We start from the raw sequence: 26,254 nt of genomic DNA on the forward strand, positions 1-26,254 counted from the left end.
GGCGGGACGACGCGCGGGACCCCCCCGGGCCATCCCTGCCCTGCCCGGGGTGCGGCCCGGCCCGGCCCGGCGCGGGCGGGCGGCGCGGGAGGGGGAGGCACCGCTCGGCGGCCGCGCGCGGGGCTACCCTCCGCCATTGGGCAGCTCCTGCCCCGGGGGCGGGCCGGGGCCCGGGGGCTGCTTTGAAGTGCGGGTGCCACGGGGGATGGCTGCCGCCTGAGGGCAGTTGGGCATCTCCTCGCCTCCCCGCCGGCGGCGGGGGTAGGGGCGAGGGCAAGGGAGGCGGAGAAGGAAGGACGCGAAGGGCCGCCCTCGCCCACCCCGGCGGCGGAGGAGAGCGAGCTGGGGGAGCGGAGGCGAGGGGCTGAGGGGAGACGGAGCGCGAGGCGACTTCCCGCGGGAGCGCGAAGGGAGCGCGGAGGCGGCGGGACAGCGAGGAGGGGCGCGGGGAGCATGGAGGAGCCGCGCGGTGCGCGCTCGGCCCAGGCGGCCGGCGGCCGCTGAGGCGGCGGCCCGGGGGCGCTGCGGGCACGCCCGCCCCGGAGCGAGCCATGCGGGTGGCGAGGTGGCTGGCGGGTCTGCTGTGCCCCGTCGCCCTGCTCGTCGCCAACGTGTGGGGAGTCCGCTTCCACCCGGGACAAGGTAAACAAGAGGCAACAAAGGCGGCGGCTGCTCCGGGGGTCCCGGCGCTGCGGTAGGCGCCGTGCCCGGCGTGGCAGCCTCGGGCGGGGAGGAGGGAGCGTTTCGTTGGGGCGGGAGCTGGTTGGGGGGGGGGGCGCGGTGCTGCCGATTCGATGGGGCGGTCGTTGAGGTGCCCACAGGCTGCGGCGCAGGGTGGCGGGGCAGGAGTGGGGTCTCGGCGGGCATGCGAGAGACAGGACCCCCTACCCACCACCCCACCCTCCCCCCTTTCAGCAGGGGACCCCTGGTCAACTCAGTGGTGCAGTTCCTGGAGCCATCTGGTTGCGAGTGAAGGTTGCTTCTGCAAAAAGTTTCATCAGACTGAGTCTCTCGTTTTCTGTTGCAGAGACTTTAGTGAGGCAGCTGTCCTCCTATGAAATCGTCACACCTGTCCGAGTGAATGAATTCGGAGAAGTTTTCCCTCACACACGTCACTTCAGCAGGAGGAAAAGGAGCTTGGAGGCACCGCTGGAGCCTGCTGCTTTCAGAACACATTACCAGCTCAGTGCATTTGGGCAGGTCTTCCAGCTCAACCTGAGTGCTGATGCTGGCTTCGTTGGTGCTCAGTATGCTGTGGTGCACGTAGGGGCCCCACAGGAACAGTCCTCGACTGATTTACGCCACTGTTTCTACCGTGGGCATGTCAATGCACAGGAGGCACACATGGCTGTCTTCAGCATCTGTGGTGGCTTGGTAAGCATGTTGGTTACTGCCTCCAGTCTCCATTCATGTTCTTCTCCTCCCTAAGAGAAATGTAGTGGGATGCTTTTGCCACTGAGCTGGGAATTCTTGGGCATCATTCCAAGTAGTTGGTCATGAAATGTCTTGGCATTGTCGGCTTGCAGTCATGATGATACTTTTTTGGTGGGATGTACAAGTGATACTTTCAAAGAATCTGTTGCTGGACAGTAACAGAATTGACTGATGTAACTCCTGACACCAAGAGCATTACAACGGAGGTAAAAACATGCCTCAGAAACACAGTAAGCTGCTCTTTTGATAAAGTGGTGTTAGTAAGTTATGTAAGTTATAGCTTTACAGACACTGTGTGGTTAGGAGTGAGCAATAATAGCGTTTATTAGGTGATGAGAGAAGAAGTAGTGTTGATATTTTTCTTCTTTGCTTTCAGCAGTGCTGTAGAGGTGTGCCATGATCTAAGAGGTGTGCAACAGTGCTCTGTAATCATGTTTCTGTAAAAGATGAATGGGAAGCTTCCTACTAACTTCAGTGAGACTCTGTCTATAAAACACTTCTGAAAAACTGAACTGAGCTAACAATTAAAATTCGGTTGATACCCATTCTTTACTTATCCCTTGGTAGCATTCTATATGTCTTCCAAGGTGATTACGACGAAATAGCATCACACAACTGTCTATCAGATCAGTTGTACCTTGTTGCTAAACTTTACAGTTATGTGTCTAGAAACAAGCAGATGGATACCCAGTACTCTACGTCATCACTGTTTATTGAAATTCTGAGGACAGGTATGTGTGACATGAACACTGTACACATATGATGTTGTAATTATTAATATGAATTTGAGCTTGTTCCATGTTTTTTTGCAGTCACTCAGAAAGTAAAGGGGCAAGATTTTTTTTTTTTTGGAACTGATAAAAAAATCTAACTTTGTATTTCACTATCTTTTAGTAGCCTAGAGAAAATAGAAGACAGTTGGCTGGATGCACCCAGGAGGGTGTAACGTGTATTAAAAGGTGATAGACCTGATGGAAGAAAGGATCAGAAATAATTGATACTTGAGAGGGACACCTCTGCCACATCCTTATTCTTGAATATTTGGATATATGTCACTTTGGTTTGAGGTCTGTAGAAACAAGCATTCGAAAACAGTAATGCTGTATTCATCAAAGTTTTGCTTGCATATCTTTCTTACAAACTGTCATTATGCAAAACCCAATTGAAACCCTTACCAGACACCTCAACTATGTTGCACTAACTTGGAGGCAGTAAAAAAGAAGACAAACCACAATACTGTGGTTGTTTTTTTCATGTTTCATGTTCTAGTATATGCTCATATACCATGACATTAATAATGTCATGCTCAATATGGAATAAATATGAGAAGCTTTAAAACCTTCTCTTTTTGTAACTTTTGTTGCCTGTTTTAATTCCATCACTTCTTGTTACTTGAAGGGACCACATCTGCTGCAAATAATTGTTCGGAATTTAACAGTTGTCTCAACTGCCTGTTATTTAGCAATTCTCAGACTCTTCAGCAGAAGACTGTCTTCTTCTCTCGAATAATTTGAATGTTTCACTTCTCTTGTGTCTCTCTCTTTACTGGTATATTAGCCTACATCATGTATGCTTCCACACAGAAATCCCTGAATGACTGAACCTCTGCCTTCTCTAAATGAGCCTTGTGAACTTTCACTGCAGCTTCAGCTGATGTTGTCCTCAGCCCTTGTCTAGCTGATAGAGTGCCTAGTCTGAGGCACCAGCACAGGCCTTGCTGTCCTGGTGCTCTCAGGACCTTCTCTTGCTGCTCATTTCACATTCTTCCCAGTCACACACAGCCCTAGAGAGGGTATGTAGCATACCCAGTGCTGGGGCTGCCCTCCCCTGGTCGTGATCCTAGTGAGGTTTCTGTAAGAGGAGCCGAGCCCTGCATGGGTGCTGGTGCACTTTTTGTGGGACGTGCCTGTTGTTCTCCAGGGAGGGACTGTGTGAGGATGAAGAGGCAATCATTGCCAGATGGTTACTTGTATCTGCACAGAATATCCTCCAACCTGACTCAGAGCCTTCAACCTAGTGTCCTCATCCTTGTGGATTCAAAGTAAATGTTAACATTCTTCACTAGATGATCTTTTGAGGTCCCGTCCAACCCTTAATATTCTATGATTCTGTGATTCACGTGACTGCTAGGGGAGGTGATGTTTTTGGAGTTGAGAGAAGAATGAATTTGGAAGGAGGGAGGTAAATGCCAGGTGGAATTTTCCCGTGAGAGCTTGTCCTCCCTGAATGCCTTCTCTACTCTGAGGTGGGCTACCCTCAAAAATTGTTAAAAAGATGGGTTTTTTTCTCAAGATTTAAAAAATGTCATAGTTTTATGCATTCAACAAGTGTACCTGTAAAAATAATCTAGTCAGTTATTGCTATCTTACCAAACAGTACCATGCTTCACGAATGCATGTAAAGACTTAAGTGGGACTGTTGCAAAGATGCTATTTATTGTGAGGAAGACAGTACAAAGCAGACCAGTCACTCCGTAGCCATGTATTGCATTTTTAAGTAAAATCCATTTTCTTTGTAGCATCGGTTTTCCTCAGTGCTGAACTTGAGTTTGGTGTATGCAAATTAAAATACAAGGGAACGTTCTGAACTACTAGATGTAATTTTATCTTCCAGCTTTGCCTATATAAGGCAATGGCTATGGACCAATGCTGTAAAAGATAGGGAAGAAATTAGACAAAAAGGTACAGGAAATTTAACAGTGGAATTTGAAGAGTTGCTCTGAAGGTGTGCCTGAGTGGTCTGAACTTAAACCAGATACTTGCATTCACTTTAACCTGTAAACATCTATCCTCAGGCTCTGCATTGCCTTCATTCACAGTTTCACTTCTTCCCACTATCCTTTACTATTTTTTCATTGTCAGGTTGAAGATGTTCTCACCCTCAAGCTCTGCTCTGCATTTTCACCCTCAGATAAGCCATTTTCTGAGTGTGCCAAGAGCGCATACAACCCAGAGCACGGTGGAGCATTGCTTAATGGCTCCTGACACCCTGTATGCAGTTTTGTTGCCTTACACTTCAGAGCATGCTCTGGGTTCAGGGATGCAAATGGCAAAGGGAGGTTAGAAGGTCAGCAGGGAGTCTGTAGTAATTGAGGAGGGAGTGTGTAATTAGAGAACTTTAGGATGCCGTCAAAGGCAGAAGGTCATTTGGAGTGATGGCCAGGGTGCCTAGTTGAACATCTGATCACATACAGACATATTTCTTTCATCTTTAGAGTAATTTTTTAAATGTCACAATTTATTTTACTTTATTTTCCCAAGTTCTATGTATTTTGAATTTTTATTGTGCCTGTCAATAATAGTTTCCTGCAAACATGGGAAACAAGATGGGCTGAGGCTGTCCCTGCATTCATGTAGACTAAACTGGCCTCTCAAATGTTAGCCAGACAGCAAAATCAAAGAGGTAAAGAAAAAATAATTAAAACATCATTTAACTCTTGAGAACAGGTGCCTTACAAGCTTTTTGGCAAATATGAGCAAATACCAGTGATTAAAGTGTCTTAAAATGAGGGACCTATCACCGTTTCTATCTAGAAAAAGCCTTCAATACCAAGCAGGCCCCTGTCTGAGGAAAGGAGCTTTATTTTTATTAATCCTGAATGAAAGCTAGAAAAACAGTTTACTTAGTCCTTTGAGAAGTCTGGTATTGTTTCTTGTAGGTCAGGAATGTGTTGACTGATGCTGAGGATAGTTTAAATCAGTTTTTGTGATCTGGGAGAATGCCTAAGTGGCAAAAGTGGTTTGTGGGACTCTACCGTGAGAGAGGGAAAGGTAAGAAACAAGGAAATGTACTTCTGTGTGTACAGTCTCTGGTGTACAAAGCAACTTTGCGTGTTCACTGACTGGCTAAAGTTAGGAGCTGGGATGTGCATATGAATTTCTTCTTGCATAGATTTGCTAGCTATCAGCTTTCTGCAGTCCAGGAAGGCAGGACTCCTTTGTTCTAATGTAGCTTCTGGAGTGTAACAAAGTCCTAGTGACAAATTCCTTCCTCTGGAACTCAGGGAAGTCCCTTTGTAACATTCCTTTACTGCACTTCAAACTTAGGATTTTTTTTTTTTCTGGAGAAAGGCAGGAAGATGAACCTAAGTGTCGATCTTCAAAATTTCCTCAGTACAAGAGTTTATTATTCTGTTGATAGAGATCAATGGATTGACTTTCTGAGAAACTGAAAACAGTTTTGTCTGCTATTATGGATGAGTGCAGTGGTTACTTTAAAGGTAAAGTAGATAGTCCTGGAATTCAGTAATGAAGTGTAATATTAATTGTTTGATTTAAAATACCCAACCAAAATTTGGTAGAAACTACTGCTAGCATAGGCAGTATCTAGTTTCTTGTGGGGATCTACTGCAGGCAACAGATGCCTGGTATTTGCTCACCAGTTTTGTGCAGCTTAGTAGTAATAACTTCAATGAATTAAACCACATTGTTTTTCTAAAGAAAGCTGGAACACTTGTGACTGGAAGACATGCTTAGCTTGACATGACTTAATCCTTTAACTTATGGGCCGTCACTTGAAAACAGTTACCTTCTAAATCTCAAAGGGGGAATAGTCTTTAGTATTCAGGTCACATTTACAAACGTATGAGTGTCCATATTTTACTGAATTTCATCTTAATGTAGAGATTCCATCATAAGCTAGGAAATAAATCACATTAAAATGTCAGCTCAAGACAATAAATTCTTGTTTGGACAAACTAAGGCTTATTGACACTGACTGGTTGACTTGATGACTTCCACTTAATAGTTCTGGTTTTGCCTGTCATACAGGTACGAAATAGGTGAGACACCTATTAGGTACAAAAGGTGAGACACCAGCCCTGAATCTCTCTGAATACAGCAGTCAGAAATTTCAGTGCCTCCATTACCGCCTTGTGCATTTATTCTGTGTTTCATCATCACAAAATGGTGTCAAGTATAAGGATTGAATTCGCAAGTGAAAGAGAAAATATTCTTTCTTTTTGGCTGTCATTTTTACAGCTAAATGGAACAAAAAGTGATCAGGAGGTAAACCAAACTCTACCTTCTCTACATTGAAAAGGTCTGGACAAAGCTTTTTGTACTTGATTAATTTCATATATTTATTTTTTTCATTTTAAAAATTTGAAATATTTAATCTTTGATTTGATTTTTCTTTTTGTTGCTTTCTTCTCTGATTGAAATTAAGTCAAGAGCAAAATAATAGACATTTACGGTTTTTATCTCACTTACTTTGTTTTCCTATTGGCTTTTCCTTAATATATATTCTCACAAGCAGGACCAATTTTTAAATATTTCTACTTCTATGACACTTGATGTAGCATTTTTCAACAATTGTGTGTTTTAATGATTAATGCAGTTGCCTGAAATCTTCCCAGTCTTGATCTGCTGGTCACAGAGTGAGTGGCATGCATCTTTTACTATTGCTATCTCATCTCTCTTTAGCTTTGTTCTCTCAGGCACTAGATGTCTTTTTCACATACATCTGAGAGTGGACTTAACACTTAATTACTTGACTGTGATCCTGGAATCCATTTCTGCCTGCCTGCTGTGGCAAAATCACTGCTCATCACAGTGTTTCTTACAAAATCATATGACAGCTTAGGTCCACCCTGCAGCTGTTAGAAAAAAAACCCTGAAACAACCCCAATACATTTCCTCCAAGCTCTTGACATCTCTGCTTGCTCTGAAAGTGTTTCCACAGATGCTATGCTTTTGCACATGGACCAGTACCAGTCAGCGTATACAAATGGTAATTGCAAACAGAAAAATCCAAGGAGTTGTGAGTTTGCAGCTGAAAGTCTGACACAGAAAATGTCAGTTGGAAGCTATAGGATCTGAGTAAACGTCTACCTTTTCACTAGCAATTCTGCATAAATTGTCCTTTAAACAGACTGAGACATGCCTATGCAGAGTTCTATGTCAAGGGTGCTCAGCCATTGTTGGCCTGGCTTTTGCCCACATCCTGTATCTCATAGCCTTTTTCCCTGGCAGCTGCCTGAGCATGTTCCATTTGCCAGATCAGTTGTTCTGCTGCTTGCAGCCTGTCCTTAACTGCTGCCTTTGAGATCCATGGTCCCTTTTTCATTGTTTTGGCTTTGTGACACACATGAATTTGCTGAAATGCCATGGGAAGCCACAAGGGGTTAAATTTACATATATGTGTATATATGTGTGTGTGTGTGTATGTGTGTGTATATATATATGAGAGCATCTGCATTACACTTCCAGGAAGTACACAGAAAGTACTGGGCATGAATCATGGGTGACAGGAGTGTCAGAGGAGGAGAGAGGACATGACAAGTAGCCCTTTCCTGTCACTAGATGAGGTAAATTTACTGAAATTGTGTGTGACATGGCTTTTGTTTGTTTGTTTGGTCTTAAGTGAATGCCTCCAGCCCCATGTGGAAGTCAAGTTACCTGTCCTGGATCTGAGGGAGGCTTTGTACTCTTGGGGACAGATAGACTTCCCACATGAGAGAATCTCAGTTGTCTTTCTATTTCAGATGTGTGCTCATGCAGTAGTGGCAAGGTTATGGTAGCAGAGTCAGAATACTGTGAGAACAGGTCGTATCTTCTGAGTATACTGTGTGACCTGATCTAGGTTGACCTGCTTCTGCAGAGGTGTTGGACTAGATGATCTCTAAAGGTCCCTTCCAATCCCTACCATTCTATGATTCTATACAGATATTGACAGAAGTACTCAAGGTAACTTACTGTGTGGTTGACTAAACCAGGTGAAAATCTAGCCATGCCTTGTGTGTGCTTGAGTGGTTACTGCCTGATGGTGGTTGAAAGGGCTTTATGGAGCTAGTCATCTTCCAATGAGAGAGAAAGGTGGTTCTGCGTGTACTTAAAAACATCAAAAGTTAGGAAGTTCTCTTTAAACAGAGATAAGTTGCAAATGTAAATTTGTTTGATGTTTACTGGGACAGACACGATTATATGATGGAGTTTTCTCCAACGTTAAGCATATGGATCCCTTAGGTCTGTGTTTTATCTTGAAGATAAGTATTCCTGTGGTTTACTTATGTGTTTAAAAACAAAGTCCCTAAAAACCCCAAATCAAAGGCAACAACTCCCTTCCTCTCCAAAATACCAAACCAGACAAAAAAATTCCTTTATATATGTTTTGTTTCACCAGGTGTTGCAGAATAGCTGCTTTTCCAGAATGAAGTCTCCATGTTTATGAAAAAAGCTGTTATGCATAATTTTTTACTTGTCTGCTTTTACACTTTGTTTGTAAAGGTAAAAAGAAATAAATTGCCCTTCTCTCTTCCTCCCACTCTGATGCATCTTATTAATTGCCATGAATCTTGCTCTTTCCAGCTGTCTTTGAGATTGGATATATAGCAGAGAATGTTAAAATAACAGTCTGTTACAAACTGTGTTTAGGAGCTCTGAGCTCCTGGAATACCAATTTTACCTGGCTTCAGTCAGACTTTCTTACCTAGAATAACCTCGTGAAGTGATGTTTAGGATACCTTATGCCAGTTTTTACAATTCCCATAAGAATATTCTTTCTGCTATACATTATGCAAAAAGGAATGACTATTTGTTTTTCTATGTGTGTGTGTTCCTGAGTGAAAGTAACTAGGTGGTAAGAACACTGGATCCAGTGCTATGGTTATCAGAATGGTTAGATTGAGTGTGATCTAAACATACAAATAGGTAAAATCCCTTTAGGAGTTTACGTGGAAGTCATATTCCAATATAGAATCACAAAATTTTATTTAACCAGACTGAGACACTTGTGTGCATAGGTGAATGCCTCATCAGTTCTGTTCATGGTGTGGTTAGGTGTGCTAAAGATGTGATTACTGTGTGCTCATGAAATCTTAATGTCACAGAATTTGTAAGAAGATGCAGTTAGATTGTAGTTAAACTTACAGTAAAATATTTTTTCCCTCCATTTTATTCTTTTTCTCTTTAAGAACTTGAAATATAATGTTGCTTGCAATCATTTCAAAAAAGGTATTCCACCAGAAAACTCATTCCTTGTTAGATATTTCTTCCTTTAGCTCGATTGTTTATTAGTATTTTATTTTTGTTATTTTAGCTCTAGTTTTAACTGATACATTAACTTGAAACCACTATCTCTTGTTGTGTTTCCACCTGAATTGTCTTCTAGTAGAAACAATTTTTTCTATGTGTTGTCAGTATGCTATGATCAGAGAATCTTGCTTAGGTCTTTCTTAAGAATGCATTGTAACAGTGGAGTGGGAATTAAAACGTGAAAGGCATCTCATGTGATTCAGAAGAACTTTACATTAAGACAACAAGGAGGAGGAAGACAAAAAAAGGAAGAGATTTTGTAATTTACTTTGACCATAAAAGTACTCTTGCTGAAAACTACTTGCAAGTTTTTGAGTTTGAATTAAGAAGCCATACCAGGAGTACATGAAAAATACTTCAGCACAGGAGTGGAGCTTACCTGGGGGAGAGTCTGCTAGTTTAGTCATGTTTTCCAGAACTTCAGTTGTTCTTTTAGCATTTTTCTGAAACCCTTCCAGTTTCATTGTCGGACATACTAAGATTAATTCCACGTTTCTGAAACCTACTCTATATCCCTTATGTTTTCCATGTGTTCTAAGAAGTTGCCATTGTACACAAGGATGTAATTTGTATATGTGCATGGTACATACTTTAACCATAACTTCTGCAATATTTATTTCTACTGCCCTTGGAATAGAGCAGATACATTGATTAAGACTATCCGGTTTTGAGCCACGTTAAACCACTAAGACATACCGTATATAGTGAGTAGCTGTGTTGATCCATTGAACCTTGATTTCATATAGAGTGTCTAACTCATCCGGAGCATTTGAAATCCAAGAAATAAATTATCTTTCTCATGTGGTTTTTCTCATAAACTTCCTCAAATCTCTGCATATGCATAGTCCTGGGTAGCACTCCCTCTTTGGACCACTTATTTATTATGTGCAAGAGACTGTTTTCAATTTTGTACTCCACTTCTGCTGAAGAGGTCGTTTAAATGTACTCTTACCTCCTTATCTGAGAACAGAAATAGAATGTTTCAAGCAGCTTTCTTGTTACATGATTTGAGAGACATCTGTAGATAAATAAATCCAGTTCATTTCTGATTTAATTTCCTGCAAATGCTTGGACTCCTGTTTCAGCAACCTGCCTCTGTATGTCTATTTGACTTTGTTTTATTTGATTTTACCAAAAGTATTTTTCATTTGGGTCTCCCAGCCCTTTTCCTTGTGTGCCTAACTCGCAGTAAGAGCTCTATTTGTATCAGCAGAGTCTGTCACCAGGTTAAGTATCACTTTCATGAGTGAAGGACTACAAAATGGGCAGTGTAGCTGGTGACTGAATTTTTGTAGACCTATGTGGTAAGAAATTCAGGAGATAACCATGTGTAATAAAATAATAAACAATTAAAAATAAAAATAATCCATCTTTAATCTTCAGAGAAAATTTAAGAGTTTAGAATTGGTGGGTTCAAGCTTAACATCTGCTTGGGTTTTAAATGAGAAGTGTCATACTCTTCTTAAGATAGCGCAGTGTTTGTATCTCTTATCGTTTGCTCTTTCTCACAATATAATGAATTCGTCTCAACCCTGATAGATGACATGCAAAAATTCTATTTCAAACTACTGGTGGGAGGTGTTATTATCTAGTCTATGTCTGTATTTACTTGTTTGTTGTACATTGTTGAAGAGGAGAGAATTCATTGAAGTCAGAATGAAAGTTTATTGCATTATAGATTTTTGATCAGCTGTTTCTTCCCTGTCTAAGCAGACAGTTGATCCTGGGATACTGTGCAAGAATCAGTATTAATCTTTTGATTTAAAACAAAAAGCAAATAATCATTCTGATGTCATGAAATATAATAGAGGATTCTTCCATTCCAGCAGTCTGTGCTAACTTTTTATGCTGTAAGTTTATGGTATGTTTTGTTTTTTCTTGAGAATAAAAAAGTATATTTCATTCTTTTGCTTTCTAGGCAGTTCATGTATCACTTTGAAGGTGGGCACAGTTACTGCTACTTCTGAGTATCTTTTAAAGAGATAAAAAATTGCCTGCTTTTTATTTTTTTGTTCCCTAGATAACTTTAGTTGGTCTCTTTTCAGTGCAGGATACTAGATTTTGGTAGAGGTATGGGTATTAGTTCTGGTTGAGATACTTAGGGTATAGAATATTGTAAGTTTAACCACAGATGGTACCAGGCATTTTGTGTTTTGTGTTCATGGTTAGGCTCAGCTTGATTTGCAGACTTAGGATTCTATGATTCCAAATTGCTTGATGGACTGGTTTTATAGTAAGCTCTTACTGATACGGAGTTGCTTTTCTGCTAGGAAAAATCATCCTCTGTTCCAGGTGACCTTTACTAATTCACTTGAAAAATATCTTTCTTTGGTCAGAGGCATAAATTTTTAACTGTACAGAGGAGCTGGTACACAGTGCAAACAATTTCCATTGCCAGTGTTTAAACATAGAAGTGTGGGAGTGCACATATAGAGGAGGGTCCTTCTTTTGAAATATTAGCAATCCTAGATTGACTTAAATTCGGTCATGATGCCCCGTGTTGACTCTTCCTAATCCACTCTATAGAATAATGTGTTCATAAATATGGTTTTGAATTGCTAGATAGGCTTTTTTCTCTGGTAGTACTTGTTTTTCTGAGCATGGGGTCAGGAATCAGTGGAGTTTTCAAAGTGATCAGACTCATTCAAAAACATATCTTTGATTTTTATTTCATTTTTTTTAAGTGTGAAATGATAGGAAAATATAGCCTTGTTCTTGCAGTTCATCTTTTCCAGTCAAAGTCTGGTAGTCTGGAATATGTGTTAGTTTAAAATACAGCAAAATCTCTTTCCTTATTTCTGTACTATTACTCTCATAATTGGGATGTTGTAGGTGAAAACATTTCTTTTTGAAATATGAAACCCTGTTAGCTGGAAAAGCCATTGGAAGAAACAAATACAAAATATCTGCTCTAGCTATTAAGAGTGGGAGGGAAGTAAAATGCATATGTGGAACAAAGCTTTATTGCTACTGCTTTTGCTTAAATAAAAAAAAACAACATGTTTTAGATATGTCTTACCTAGAAATAGGGTCTATGGTATTTCAGGAGAAAAGAATTAACATGTTAATATTCACAAATAGTATGGGGTCAAATTTATCATGTTTGGGAACTGTGACTTAATTTCTGTAATAAACATCAACATGAATCTTAGCATCAGTTCTTGCTGCTTTGTCCCTGAGTGACAGGTTCTTCTTTTCCATCCCTGTCACTTTGCCCAGAAGATCGCACCCACTAAGGACTGACAAAGCTGTGGCCTGTCTGTTTTCATGAGGCCCTTTCCAGGGAGGCACGTAGTGTTCTCAGTACGCTCCATCTGCCATCGTCTACAAATCACATGCCCTGGAAACACTGGATGTAAGAAGGCTGAACTGAACATAGAAAGGATCCAGCATGAAGACTACTTGCAAAGAATTTAAATGAAACTGAGGGGGGAAAAACTGTTTCTGTGAGTTGGATTTAAACAGTTTTGAAAGAAAAATAGTCTGGATCTGTCTTTATTCTACAACAAAAGTGATGCAGAGAATCCAGCTACAGTGGGTTTACTGTACTTTTGGATTATATTTATGCTGTGTATTAGGGAAGATGACAAATAGTCTGACATATGCCTGAAGCCTAACAGATTTTTAAACATATAAAAATGATAACTGCTAGAAGGATCTCAAATTCAAGGGGATCTTAGAGTTCAAGTACAATACCTTGGACACTAAGGGAGTCTGCAGCTAAAAGGCCATTTGTTAGATTGCTTGTAAAAAAAAAAACAAAAAACCCTCTTCTCACTTATGTATCTTGCTCTGCCATTCAGAGTTTCAGAGTTGACATGAACACTTAATTTCTCAAACTGCATTATGTGGGTTACCACTATTCTCTTATTGGTCAACATGCCTCACTAATATGGCAAAACAGCTAACAGGATGCTGTACCGCTGCTTACTCGAGGTGATTAATTGACCGAAGTGAGAAAGTTGCCAAAGAGTCTGAAAATACTTTGAAATTCTTACATGTTTTTTCTTCCTCATAGAGTCCTGAAGTAAGGTACTTAAGCTGTAGGAAACGATGAATTTAGTTAGAAGTACAGTGAGAAAAAAGAGATTCTGTTTGAGGATTTAATTACTGGATGGATTATGAGGCAAGGGGCTGAGGGAAAGTGGCTTAATATTTTTTATTTTTTTAATTTGTATATGTGCCAGTGCTTTTGTTAATAATCAGGTTCCTTTGGTTCCCATTGCATAGCTGTCTGTGTGTGTCTGCAATGGGGGGCAGTGAATGAAATTGAAGAGAAAAAAAACATTAATGAAACTATCAACTTTGAATTCCTGGAACTTGTTTCAAAGTGTTTAAAAATAATATTAGGCTAACACTGTTTCTAATCTATGGGCAAAATGCAATTTTCCAAGACAAATATTATATAAATTATGTACAGGACAGAAGGCAACAAATCCATCTAGAATTTGGACAACATCTGAATTTCTTGATGGCCTCTGCTTTGCTCAGTTCTCAGCTAGTCCTACTTGTTTATACCTAAATTCTGTTTACTTTTCTGATCTTTGTTTAATTACCTCTGTAAAGTGATTAGCTATATGTTTTTTTAATATGCAAGGTAGTCTGTTATGAGTTATTCTGGTGGGACAAGTCTCTGAAAGCAAATTTCTCCTTGTCTTTCCCACTTCTCTCTCCAGCTTCCACTGAAGTTTCCTGTATCACTTGCAAATTTACTTCCATTAATTTCAAAATATTACCATAAATAGATTATTATATCAATAGAAATGATTTTTATATCAGTATTTTAGTGGAAAATAATTACTTCTCTTACTTTCAGGTGGGCACCTTTAAGGCACATGATGGTGACTATTTTTTAGAACCTCTGATGAAAGCGGATGGAGGTGAACATGAAGATGAGCATAACAAGCCACATCTTATATACAGACATGAAGAACTTAAAAAAACATATCAGAAATCCCATAAACCTTGTGAAGTTTCAGGTATATTTACACTTTCAATTTCAATGTGACTTTTTCTAACTTCATATGTTCTAAAAAAACACCCCAAGATTTAATTTTCATGATCAGTATCTATCTCCAGATTGTTCCATTCCAGCCTACACATTTCTTTCACGTGGGCTTGGCAGCCATTTCTTTTTTTCTTGGCAGTGGCTAATTCAAATGTAAGAGAAAACATGCATGTAGAAAGATGAAATTCATGATACTGCAAGGGCTTCTCTGTGGGTTTACTTTTACACCTATGTTGTTCCATATGTAAATGTTTTAAAGAGTAAATCCACAGGAGTTGTTGCTTATAGGCACAAAAGATAATGACCTTACTGCATGTCTAACAGTGCAGGAGATCTGTCTTTAATAATGAAAGTATGTAATATTATGCATTAATGTAGATTTTTGTCCTTAAATGTATTTTAATAATTAGTCACACTAAATATTAATAATATTTAGGTTTATTTAAAATAAAGTGGAGTAATTTACAAACACACTATTAGGATATGTGACAAATGAATGGTCGTACTTTCATAGCTTCACATCATTAAGGTTAATCATTAAGCAAAATATTAGAATGTATGCAGTGAAAGTGATTACGAAAGATGAAAAAGCTTTATTAATATCCTCAAGCAGTGAGTAGAAAGCAGTGTGCTTTAACATGTTTTTTAGTGAGGCAGAAAACTTTCAGTAGTTGTTTTCCATAGTCACACATGCATGTTCATAGTTGGAAAATAGTATGATGTGAGAGAGGCACTTGCAGCTGCCATCAAAGTAAAAAAAAAATCAACAAAAAAGCAGGATTAGAAAGGATCTGCTTGAAATTGTAGATGTCCATAGACTCATTCTAAGCACTGAAATACCATCTACTTTGTGATATAATGATGTAGAAACCTTTAAAGAACCTGTCTGAGCAATGCACTTCTTAGCCTTTACTAATATACTAGTAACACTTGAAGTATTTTTCATTGTTTTGGAAACGTCTTTTTTTTTTTTTTTTGTTAAGCCAGGTGGCACAAATAGTCTTACCTTTGATAGAAGCATATAGTCTTTGTGTATTGGGCTTCAGAGAAAATACTAATGGGTGGAGATTCACAGTAGGAGAAAGCAGCCTATATTTGGTTCAACTTGACGTTTAGAAACCCATCTAATTAAAATTCTCCACCTTTCATAGATTCAAACCTGCATTTATGTGTTTTGAATGTACTTACACTTCAGGAATGTTTAAGCAAGGCTAAGTGCATAAATATGACTGAGGAGAAGGAAAATAATAATTTTTCAACTTTATTTTCTTGAGGAATATCTGTCCAGGTGCTTGAAAATAATGGTGTAGCTTGGGTGGCTGGTTGTTTTTAAGCAACTATTACGATCATCTTGCATTAATAAGTTCTAGTGAAAGGTATTCCTTTTCTTTAGTTCTGTTTTAGGAAGCTGGTTCTATCTATTCAATGATTGTCACTGGAGAACAAGTAGTTAATACTATATTTGAAAATCAAGCAAGTGTTGTTATTCCTGATTCTTTTTTCATGATGGATAATATGTAAGCTACCTATGTGAGAAAAAGGCTGTGAGCATTAAGAACATGATCGTTTCCCCCTTTTTCATTTACTGGAACAACTGTAAAAGATTGTGAGCAGCATTTACTATCATTTTTGTTGAAGGGAAGTTGCAGAAATGTTCATGGAGAAAAACCTTGTGGTGTTAACATTTCTATCTTCCTAAAGAACAGACTTGTCTCCTTTTAATGCCAGTCTTGCTTGGTTATTCGCATCCTTCAAGGAGGAACAGTATATCTAGCAATACTTGTGATCATGAGAGTTTCTCTAGTAAGTGAATGTTGACAAAGTATCTGGAGAGATATAGCATCCAATACATCTTTTTTGTTTTAAATTGGACCAGGGGAATTAATTACTTCTAAAATTGTGTAACTAATCTTTTCCTCACTTTGTATTGGTTTCTTCTAAACCAAGTTGCTAATGAAAAATTAATTGGAAACCCTGTTAACAAGCCTTACCCAAGACAGAGTAGGACATCTGCTACATTTCCTCTATCTAAGTCCCATTTTCAAAGTATAAAGAAGCTCATCTGAGTTTACCAATGTTACTCATGCATTTGTTGATTTCTAGTGTTTATAAACACAATTATTTTGATTTGTTCTGGTTTTGAATTTTTATTGGCTGCTGTATAAATTCAGGTCATCTTTAAACTCCCACTTTAAATATAGATGCTGTTGTGCATTTTACCAGTGCTCTGAAGTCTCAGACATCTTCTGTGACCTATAAAGATACGTGCATATGAGATTGTTTCAGCCAGTTCTCTTCAGTGCATCAAACTCAGTCTGAACACATCTAATGTAGGTGTTCATGAACAAGTTCCTTTTCAAAGCCAGTCCCCAAATTCTCCTCTTGTAATTGCAGTGCTAATAGTTTTTGAAATTATGATAGCCATATTTTGTGACTGAGTTTTAGATTTTTATTCAGCAAACTTTAAGGTGCTTACTGCCATACCTCTACTGTTGTTTTCTGGCTCTGTTGTGCCCCAGCTTTAAAGAGGACAGACTATTGACCTGTCAAAAGTAGCTTAAAGTTTACATATGGGGACTCTTCCGTTGAAATATGGAATCACAGAATCGCAGAGTAGTTGGAAGGGACCAATTCAAGGATTTAAATCTTTTCAAGTTGAAGATGAGAGAGTTGGGATATTTGAATTCTTGAATTGGTGCTGTAGTCACTAAATCATTAAAATAAAAGCATTAGGGAATGTATCCTTTGGCAGCTACTTTTTAAGAGGAAATCTGGCTTCCAGAAAGGCAATAGAAGTTTGTTCTGAGGAGACTAGTGTCTAGTTAGGTGCTTGAGTTCTGGAGAGTAGATAGAATTCAGATAGGCTTCTCAGTTAAGTATTTTTATGTGGGCATTTGCCAAGGTGACTCCCTGGTCACTGCATGAATTTTATGTATTAGGCGTCAGAAGCACCTCGTAGCTGGACTATACAGCATAATTGGAAGTACAAGAGGATTTAGTTTGGAGATATCTGAGAAGGTTCTGTATTTCATTTAGAACCTGATCCTACATAATGAATATTGACAAAGCTGTCAAGGAAATCACTGGTGGCTTTTATAGTGTACTTGCTTATTAAGTAAGCTCTGTAGTTATATAAATATAAGGTAATACAAAAGAAAAAGTCAATAGGAACTTGGATTTAGGATTCAAAGCCAGCCTTTGTTGTGGTTTGTTTTGGTTGGTTCTGTTGGTGTCAAAAGTTTGTATGTAAACAATATGCTTTTTGTTTAATTAACTTTCTTCCTTTGTTACACTACTTAAACCTTAGTGTTTGTTTCTTTCCAGCCTGCCTGTTTTAATTATACCGCACTCAAGGATCTGTATACTACTTCTATCTCTGAACTAATTTTTAACAATGAATCCATGCATGATGGAACTATAAAAATTAAGAACTATGCAAATATGAGTCTAAAGAAATTCTTGCACTGACTGCTTTTGTAAATATGATCATAAATATAAGTTTGCTTTGTCTAAATTCGGCAGCCATTTGCCCTTTTTTAGACAGAAAAACTGCTTTTGACATTAACTTTTTTTACTTTACAGAAAAAGAGTTCAAGAAGAGCACTTTACTACACTCAGCCTTCAGCAGTTTAAGTGAAGAAAGCAATGTTTTACAAAAATCTCTCAGTTTAGAGTATGCTTTAAATAACTTATCTATAGAGCAAGGTGGCAATCCACATCCCAGGAAAAAACGTTTTCTTTCCTACCCAAGATACGTAGAAGTGATGGTTACAGCTGACACCAAAATGGTTCGTCACCATGGGCAGAATTTACAGCACTACGTACTGACGCTCATGTCAATTGTAAGTAAACTGAAGTTCATAAGTATTAGCAATTTCAGTTCTTTCTGTTCTGTTTTCCAACTTCATTGTCTTCTGATTTGACTGAATTCTGTCTTAAAAGGAACAGATTCCATATACTTAAAGTAGAGTCAAAACTTCAGATTATGGATCTCTTCAGTTTAATGCAGTAAAGGTGTGTAGGTGAAGTGTGGTGACCTATTTACTAATTTCCTGTTACGTCAGGAGAACTTTTAAGCTTCAGTAAGTTAAGCATATAGATTAATTACAAGTGACAGGGGTGAATAGCCATTGTGAAAAAATGCTTGATTATAGTAATCCTAGTTTTTCAAGTAATTTCAAATTAATATGGGTCAGACTTTTGACTTGGCATCCTGTAGCTGAACTCTTCCTGGAAAAAAAAAGTAACTTCTTATATTGATTCAGGATCTAGTACAGTAAGCTCTGTAAAAGCAAAAGGTTTCCCATGTCATTTCTTGAACCATTTTTAGGAAAAGGTATGCTAAAATATTCTGAATAGTAATTATTTCTAGATTTCTGTCAACTATTCAAGAAGCTCAATTTATATGAAATTGTATCTTGCCTTGGGCTTGCAAATCTGAGACACCTACAGATAGGTATCTATGGAGATATCTGCTTTGAGAGCTACTCACTTGACCAGTTACAGATATCTGTTTTTGCATGAACAGAATAGCTCTCCAGTTTCTGCTGAAATCAGTTAAGTTGCTTCATAGAAATATCTAGTACCATTTAAGATGCCATAGGACCTCTGACTTCTGCCTCAACTGCTGCTTCACAAAGGCGTGCAAGTCAGAAAATCATGGAATCACAGAATGGTAGTGGTTGGAAGGGGCCTCTAGGGATCATCTAGTCCAACTCCCTGCCAAAGCAGGTCCACCTAGATCAGGTCACTTAGGAACATCTCCTGACAGGTTTTGAAAACCTCCAGAGATGGACATTCCACACCTTCCTTGGACAGCCTGTGCCAGGGCTCCCTCACCCTCACAGTAAGTTTAAGGGCACCCTCACCCTCACAGTTTCCTTAAGTTTAAGTGGAGCTTTTTGTGTTCCAGCTCTTGTTACCCCTTGTCCTGTCACTGCTGCCAGAGAAAAAAGTGCTGCCCCATCCTCTTGACATACACCTTTTAAATACTTGTAAGTGTAATGAGATCCCCCCTCAGTCTTCTCCAGGCTGAGCAGCCCCAGTTTCCATAGCCTTTCCTCGTATAAAAGATGCTTCAGTTCCCTGATCATCTTGGTGGCCCTGTGCTGGACTCTCTCCAGAAGTTTCCTGTCCCTCTTGAGCTGGGGAGCCCAGAACTGGACACAGGACTCCAGATGAGGCCTCACCAGGGCAAAGCAGAGGGGGAGGAAAACCTCCCTTGACCTTCTGGCCACACTCTTATTGATGCAGCCCAAGGGTACCATTGGCCTTCTTGACCAGGAGAGCACTTTGCTGGCTCAGGTTAGTTTATTATCAATCAGGACTCCCAGGTCTCTCTCTGCAGAGGTGGTCTCCAGCAGGTCAATCCCCAGCCTGTACTGGTGCAGGGGGTTGTTCCTTCCCAGATGCAGGACTCTGCACTTGTCCTTGTTGAACCTCATGAGGTTCCTCTCTGCCCAACTCTCAAGCCGGTTGAGATCCCGCTGAATGACAGCACAGCCTTCTGGGGCATCAGCCAGTCCTCCCGGTTTGATGCCAACAGCAAAGTTGCTGAGGGTACACTCTGTCCTGTCATCCAGGTCATTGATGAAGATGTTGAACGAGACTGGCCCCAGAACTGATCCCTGTGGAACTCCACTGGCCACAGCCCTCCAACTCAATTCTGTGCCATTGATCACCACCCTCTGGGCTCTGTTCTTCAGACAGTTATTGATTTATGTCACCATCCACTCATCCATCCCACATTTCCTGAGCTTTGTTATCAGGATGTTATGGGAGATGGTGTCAAAAGCCTTGCTGAAGTCAAGGTAGATAACATCCTCTTCTCTCCCCTCATCTAGCCGGCCAGTTATACCCTCATAGAAGGCTATTGGGTTGGTCAAGCAGGACCTTCGCCTGGTGAATCCATGTTGTCTCCCTTTGATAACTGTTTTTTCCTTTGTGTATTTACAACTGACATTGAGGATGAGCTGTTTCATCACTTTTCCAGGAATGGAGGTGAGACTGAGGAGCCTATAGTTTCACGGGTCATCCTTTTGCCCTTTTTGAAGACTGCTGTGACGTTGGCCTTTCTCCAGTCCTCAGGCACCTCCCCTCTCTGTTGTTGTTCAAAAACAGATAGCACCTTAGCAGTAACATAAGCCAGCATAAGTGTCCTGTAGATCATGTGTCATATCCGCCTGTTCTGTATATGTGTCTGGAAACTATAGCATCTGAAGTGACATTGAGTAATGTGTAATTACACAACTGGTCGCTCTAATATTGAGACCTCCATCTGATGGGAGTAGAGGTGCTGTCACTTGTCATGCAGTTGTAAGCACCTAAATTTTGAAGATGGAGTTTTAATTGGTTTATAAGAAAAACAGTGACATTTTAAGGGAGATTTTTCTACTGGCAGTAATAGTGTGAAGATCTGAAACATTTTGTGGTGGCAAAAAAAGAAATAGTATTGAAGGGTGGATTTTTTTTACTTACAGTCTGGAGTCCATTTGGAGTTCTTTTAGGAACAACTGATCCCACAGATGCTGTTTATTTTAATAAAGTTACTTTTTTAAAGACAGCTGTACTGAGAAACAAAATAAAGCAGACAATATAATTTTAAAATGAAAGCTGGATGGGTTTTTTAGAAAAATTACACAATAAATGTTCTACTGAATCTTATTTTAATTTTTGAGGTGCTCTTATGATTATACTAGTGTAATTGCTGACGTTGTTTCTGCATCTGTAGATGTTGTATATTCAACTACTGTTCCATACAGTGCAATGTTTCTTGTGTCTTTTTACTTACACAATTGGACTTCTTCTATGTAAATAGGACATGCGTTGTATATGTGCTGCTAAAGAGAGTCCATACAAACTGTTTTTAAAAAGTAGTGTTTTCATATACATGTATGTGGGGAAAAAATGCCAGTTCTTTGCTAAAAGTGCATTCTTGTGCTTACCCATCTATACTGTAAATCTAGGGCTTGAGGCAGTTATTGCTGGCTTTGAGGTAATGGCATATAATAAAACACTAAAACTTTAATATCTCTGAATACCACTCTAGATAGTAAGATGTATATCTGCCATCTGGCAGCTCTTGTTCCACATATGCATCTGCTACTTCTGAAGACAGAATCCCGAAACAAAAGTTTAAGACATTATTTCCAGGAATGTTTAGCTTTCATAAATGCAGATTTTAAAAAAATCAGATCTTAATTCTGAATTATTTTGTTCACAGTCCAGTTAATTTTCTCCCCACATCCCCAAGAATATATGTCATGGCTCATCCCTCTTCTTGAAGCATTTCAGAGATCTCGTAGAATAGCAGAATAATTTAAATGGTAATGAACTATTGAAAGTCATCTGGTCCAGCACTCATAAAAAAAAAATCTTTGTCAAACAAATCAACAAATTAAATTATGCATATGAAGATGGTTTTCAGTCTCTTCTCTCTCTTCTCCATAATAGTGTGTGTCCATAGTAGTCTCCATAATATTTGTGAGGAATAGGAAAACAACTACCACTTTTTGCTCTGTAATCTGCGTTAGAATTCATCAGTATACAGGTGGTCATTTCTTGACCCACGGCTTATTAGTGTTTGAAATAGAACTTTTGTTAGTCTTATTTCATTACCCATAAAGGGAAGAAATGAAACTATTAAACTTTATCCCTCCTGCCAATATCAAGGTAGCTTTGATTATTAAATTTAACCGGTACTTGTGTCTGCTCAAGCAGCTTTCTTTATGGGAAATTGTTGGGTTGCTGGCATTTTAAATGAATCAAGCATTATACTCTACTTTTATAATCATTTTAAAACTTTTAAGGTTATTCAGTTTTGGCTTGGATTTTAAAGAAGACTAAAGTTTAAGCATATAAATCCCATTAAATTTTAATGAAACCTAGACATCTAGCTCCTAGAACAACCTTTGATATCCTGGCCCTTTTTTCTTTCTTTTTCTTTCTTTTTTTAGAATCAACAAAGCCACCAAAGTAAACTTGCTGCTATAGGACTCTATTTTATGAGTGGAAAATAAGAACTGAAATATACTGTTAAATATTTTTAGGATTTTAACTGTCTTGTCACTCATCCAATTCAACCTGAAAAAGCTTAACTCTCAGCATGCAAGTAATCCTGTGAAACTGGAATGCATTTTCTCAGTTCTTTAAAATTGCCTAAATCTTGGCAAGATGAGTACTCACAGTATTTACACTATGCCTTAAACACCAGTTCTGATTGAAGTATGAATTTAAAAGTGCAAGGAATATATTTGTCATAGGACTTTATCAAACCTTTTGTATTAAAATACAATAGTTGGCATTATTTAACATGAAATTATAAATGAAATAATAAATAAATTTGAGATTGCTTAACTCAACGGTGTTCTTTCTTGTTCCACCAAGAATTGCAAAAGCAGAGCAGGTAGCAGATACTACCTTAACAGATTTATTAGCTTGAGGACTCTTGTCTTGGGCACATTATGTTGTGACAGTTTGGAGTTCTTAATATGAAGGTGTGATACTAGCAACTGAAATAATTCATGAGGACACTGGAATTTACTATAAAAGTGTGTGAACCTCATTGATTCTGGTTCCATGGTACATTTCAAGGTACTGACCTCATTTTCTGAATAGGATACCTGATTAAAGACATCTTCTTAAGAAATGTTTAGCTTCTATAGTTAGTTTGGTAGTAAAAAACTGGGTCTGTTCTTTACTTGCAGTAAGAACTTTGTAATCCTTCCTTTCTGAAAATTTGACATGTAGAACCACCTGTGGTAGGGCTATGTTGGCCAGCTCAGATTGTGAACTTGGCTGACTGCCTAGTCATGTGAGTGCTACAGCTCGAGCACAGGAGGGGGGCAGCCATGCATTCAAGGAGAAAGGATTGAGCAGCATTTAACTTGGAGCAAGTCTATGGAATCATAAAAGGGCATTATATAATGGTAAAATAGTACCATTATAATGTTGTATTAAAAGCTGGTATTTTCAATTTTCATTAAGACAGCTTCAAAAGTTGGACTGCACATATGTGGCTTTGTCTCTCCATTGCTTTGTTCTTTGTGTAATCTTTCAGATCTGGGCAAATCAGGTTGCCATCCCAGTGCCTTGAAATAGTTACTGTCCTTTTAATAGTGTATTGTAGGTACTGTAATTTACCAGGATGTAAAATGTAAGGCAGTGACTAACAGATCTTAACAGCAAAAAAATCTTCTAGTTGTAGGCTTGTTTATACTTTCTGGCCATTCTGGCAACTAATCCTCAGCACTGCTTGTTAAATATTTTTCTGTGTGGAAAGATCCATGAACCAGTGTGCTGCTTCTGTCATTAACAAACAGCCAAATTATTACGTTTGCATAATTCAAAACTCATTGCAGTTCATATCATACAATTGTTAACAGTTCATCTTTCCCTAACACCCTGGGAAAACATAGATGTGTACTAGCATTTAAGAATATTTTACTTTACTTATTGTGGCATACGCATATAAAAATAAGCAGCAGATGTGAATATTTTTTAGGTTATTTTGTTTGTATGACTAGCATTTGACAGGCAGTGAATGTTTTTAAATTTAGTGATGAGTGTATTGCTCTTCACATCTATTACTTAGACTACTAAGCTTGTATTTTACCCCTCTTTCACTCAGACCAGTATATTAATAATAAAGCTGCAGGAATGTTCAGTGCTTTTTGTCTCTCATTCAGTGAAATCTAGAGAGACAGCATAAAGGCTGTTTTTTTTTTTTTTTTCTTGCCTAAGCCCTGTACCTTACTGTGTTTTTTCTTATATCCTTTTTTTCTATAGTAGCAAGCAACAGGACAAGGGGTAATGGGATGAAGCTGGAGTACAAAAAGTTCCACTTAAATATAAGAGAAAACTATTTCACTATTCAGGTGACAGAGCAGTGGCACAGGCTGCCCAGAGGGGTTGTGGAGTCTCCTTCCTTGGAGGTCTTCAAGACCCGCCTGGACATGTTCCTATGTGACCTGATCTAGGTGAACCTGCTTCTGCAGGGAGGTTGGACTTAGGCGATCTCTAAAGTTCCCTTCCAACCCTTATGATTCTATGATATGAAACCACATGCTCTTGTGCATTTAGTGGTTAAAAAGACAGTGGATATTAGATTACACACCAATGAATCTATGTAACAGGAAACAATTATTTTCAAAGTATCCATACAAAATTAATATGAGCTAGGCATGTCAATTATGTTGGCATAATGATATCTATATGGTTTTAAAGAGTACTGTTTTTTAAATTGTGACTCTCCTTGTATTCCAGGTTCAGGGTGCCTGTATATTAAATGTTATAATGTCTCACATCACTACCTTTTTAGGTCATCTAGTTAATACAAAGGTATTCGAGTCAGCAGTGGGTGCAGGTGGCCAAGAAGGCCTGTGATATCCTGGCTTGTATCAGAAATAGTGTGGCCTGCAGGACCAGGGAAGTGATTGTCCCCCTGTACTCAGCACTGGTGAGGACATTTCTCAAGTATGTTGTTCAGTTCTGGGCCCCTCACTACAAGAAGGACATTGATGTGCTGGAGCATGTCCAGAGACAGGCAGCAAAGCTGGTGAAGGGTCTAGAGAACAAGTCTTATGAGGAGTGACTGAGTGAACTGGGGTTGTTTAGCCTGGAAAAGAGGAAGCTGAGGGGGAGACCTTATCACTCTCTGCAACCACTTGAAAGTTGGTTCTAGTGAGGTGGTTGTTGGTCTCTTTTCCCAAGTAACAGGCAATGGGACAAGAGGAAACTACCTCAGGTTGCACTAGGGGAGGTTTCATTGGATATTAGGCAAAATTTCTTTACTGTGAGGGTTGCCAAGCACTAAATCATATCCCTGGCTACCCAGGGATATGGTTGAGTCACCATCCCTGGAAGTATTTAAAAGACATGTAGGTGTGGTGCTTAGGGACATGATTTAGTGGTAGATGTGGCAGTGCTAGGTTAGTGGTTGGACATGATCTTAAAAGTGTTTTTCAACCTTTATTTGACTTGATGATTCTATGAATTATTGCAGTATGTACACAGGCACATACTTGCCCATCTTTACACTTCATTGCTGTTAGTGCTATTTACTACTATTGTCATCTAGGTGGCGTATGTTGTAATTAGTTATTTAATGATTAGACTAGTATTTTACTCTATGATTTCCTCCTTGGTAGTACAGGGTTCATGGTCTGTCCTTATCGTGAAGCCTTAGCACTGTTTAATCATGGCAAAGACCTTGCTCTAAGCTGCCTGGGACTTGTCTTATGTGTAAGAAGGAGCTGGTGGGGCAGCAGACCACTCTGGCTGAAGAGGGAGCTTCTGCTGGAGCTCAGGAGGAGAAAGAGAGTCTGTTAGCTCTGGAAGGAAGGTTGGGCAACCCAGGAGAACTACAAGGCTGTGGTGAGGTCACGTAGGGAGAAAATTAGGAAGGCCAAAGCTCAACTAGAATTTATGCTGGCCACAGCTGTAAAAGACAATAAGAGAAGTTTCTATAAATATATTAGCATCAAAAGGAAGCCTAAGGGGAATCTTCCCACTTTAATGGATCAAAGGGGAAACCTGGTGAGCAAGGACATGGCAGAGGTACTTAATGCCTTCTTTGCCTCAGTCTTCAATACTAAAACCAGCTCTTCTCTGGGCCATTGTCCACCAGAGTTGGAAGATAGGGACAGGGGACAGACTGAAGCTGCCTTAGTACAAAGTAGTATGAGACCTGCTGGTGCACCTTGACACACACAAGTCGATGGGGCAGGATAGAATCCACCCGAGGGTGCTGAGGGAGCTGATGGAAGTGCTTGCTGAGCCA

At 39.4% G+C, this 26,254-nt stretch overlaps 1 protein-coding gene across 1 annotated transcript in view; it reads left to right on the forward strand.

The window, feature by feature from the left end:
* The first annotated feature begins 551 nt into the window (after positions 1 to 551).
* The window catches only part of ADAMTS20 (ADAM metallopeptidase with thrombospondin type 1 motif 20), a 90,811-nt gene continuing 65,108 nt past the window's right edge, over positions 552 to 26,254 (forward strand). Inside the window, exons 1-4 of the mRNA XM_062020444.1 lie at positions 552 to 642; positions 1,028 to 1,374; positions 14,284 to 14,446; positions 18,058 to 18,317. Of these exons, the coding sequence (XP_061876428.1) occupies positions 552 to 642; positions 1,028 to 1,374; positions 14,284 to 14,446; positions 18,058 to 18,317 (861 nt within the window). The remainder of the gene's footprint in view (positions 643 to 1,027; positions 1,375 to 14,283; positions 14,447 to 18,057; positions 18,318 to 26,254) is intronic.

Source organism: Colius striatus, chromosome 1 (assembly GCF_028858725.1).
Source record: "Colius striatus isolate bColStr4 chromosome 1, bColStr4.1.hap1, whole genome shotgun sequence".
Taxonomy (NCBI): Eukaryota; Metazoa; Chordata; class Aves; order Coliiformes; family Coliidae; genus Colius; species Colius striatus.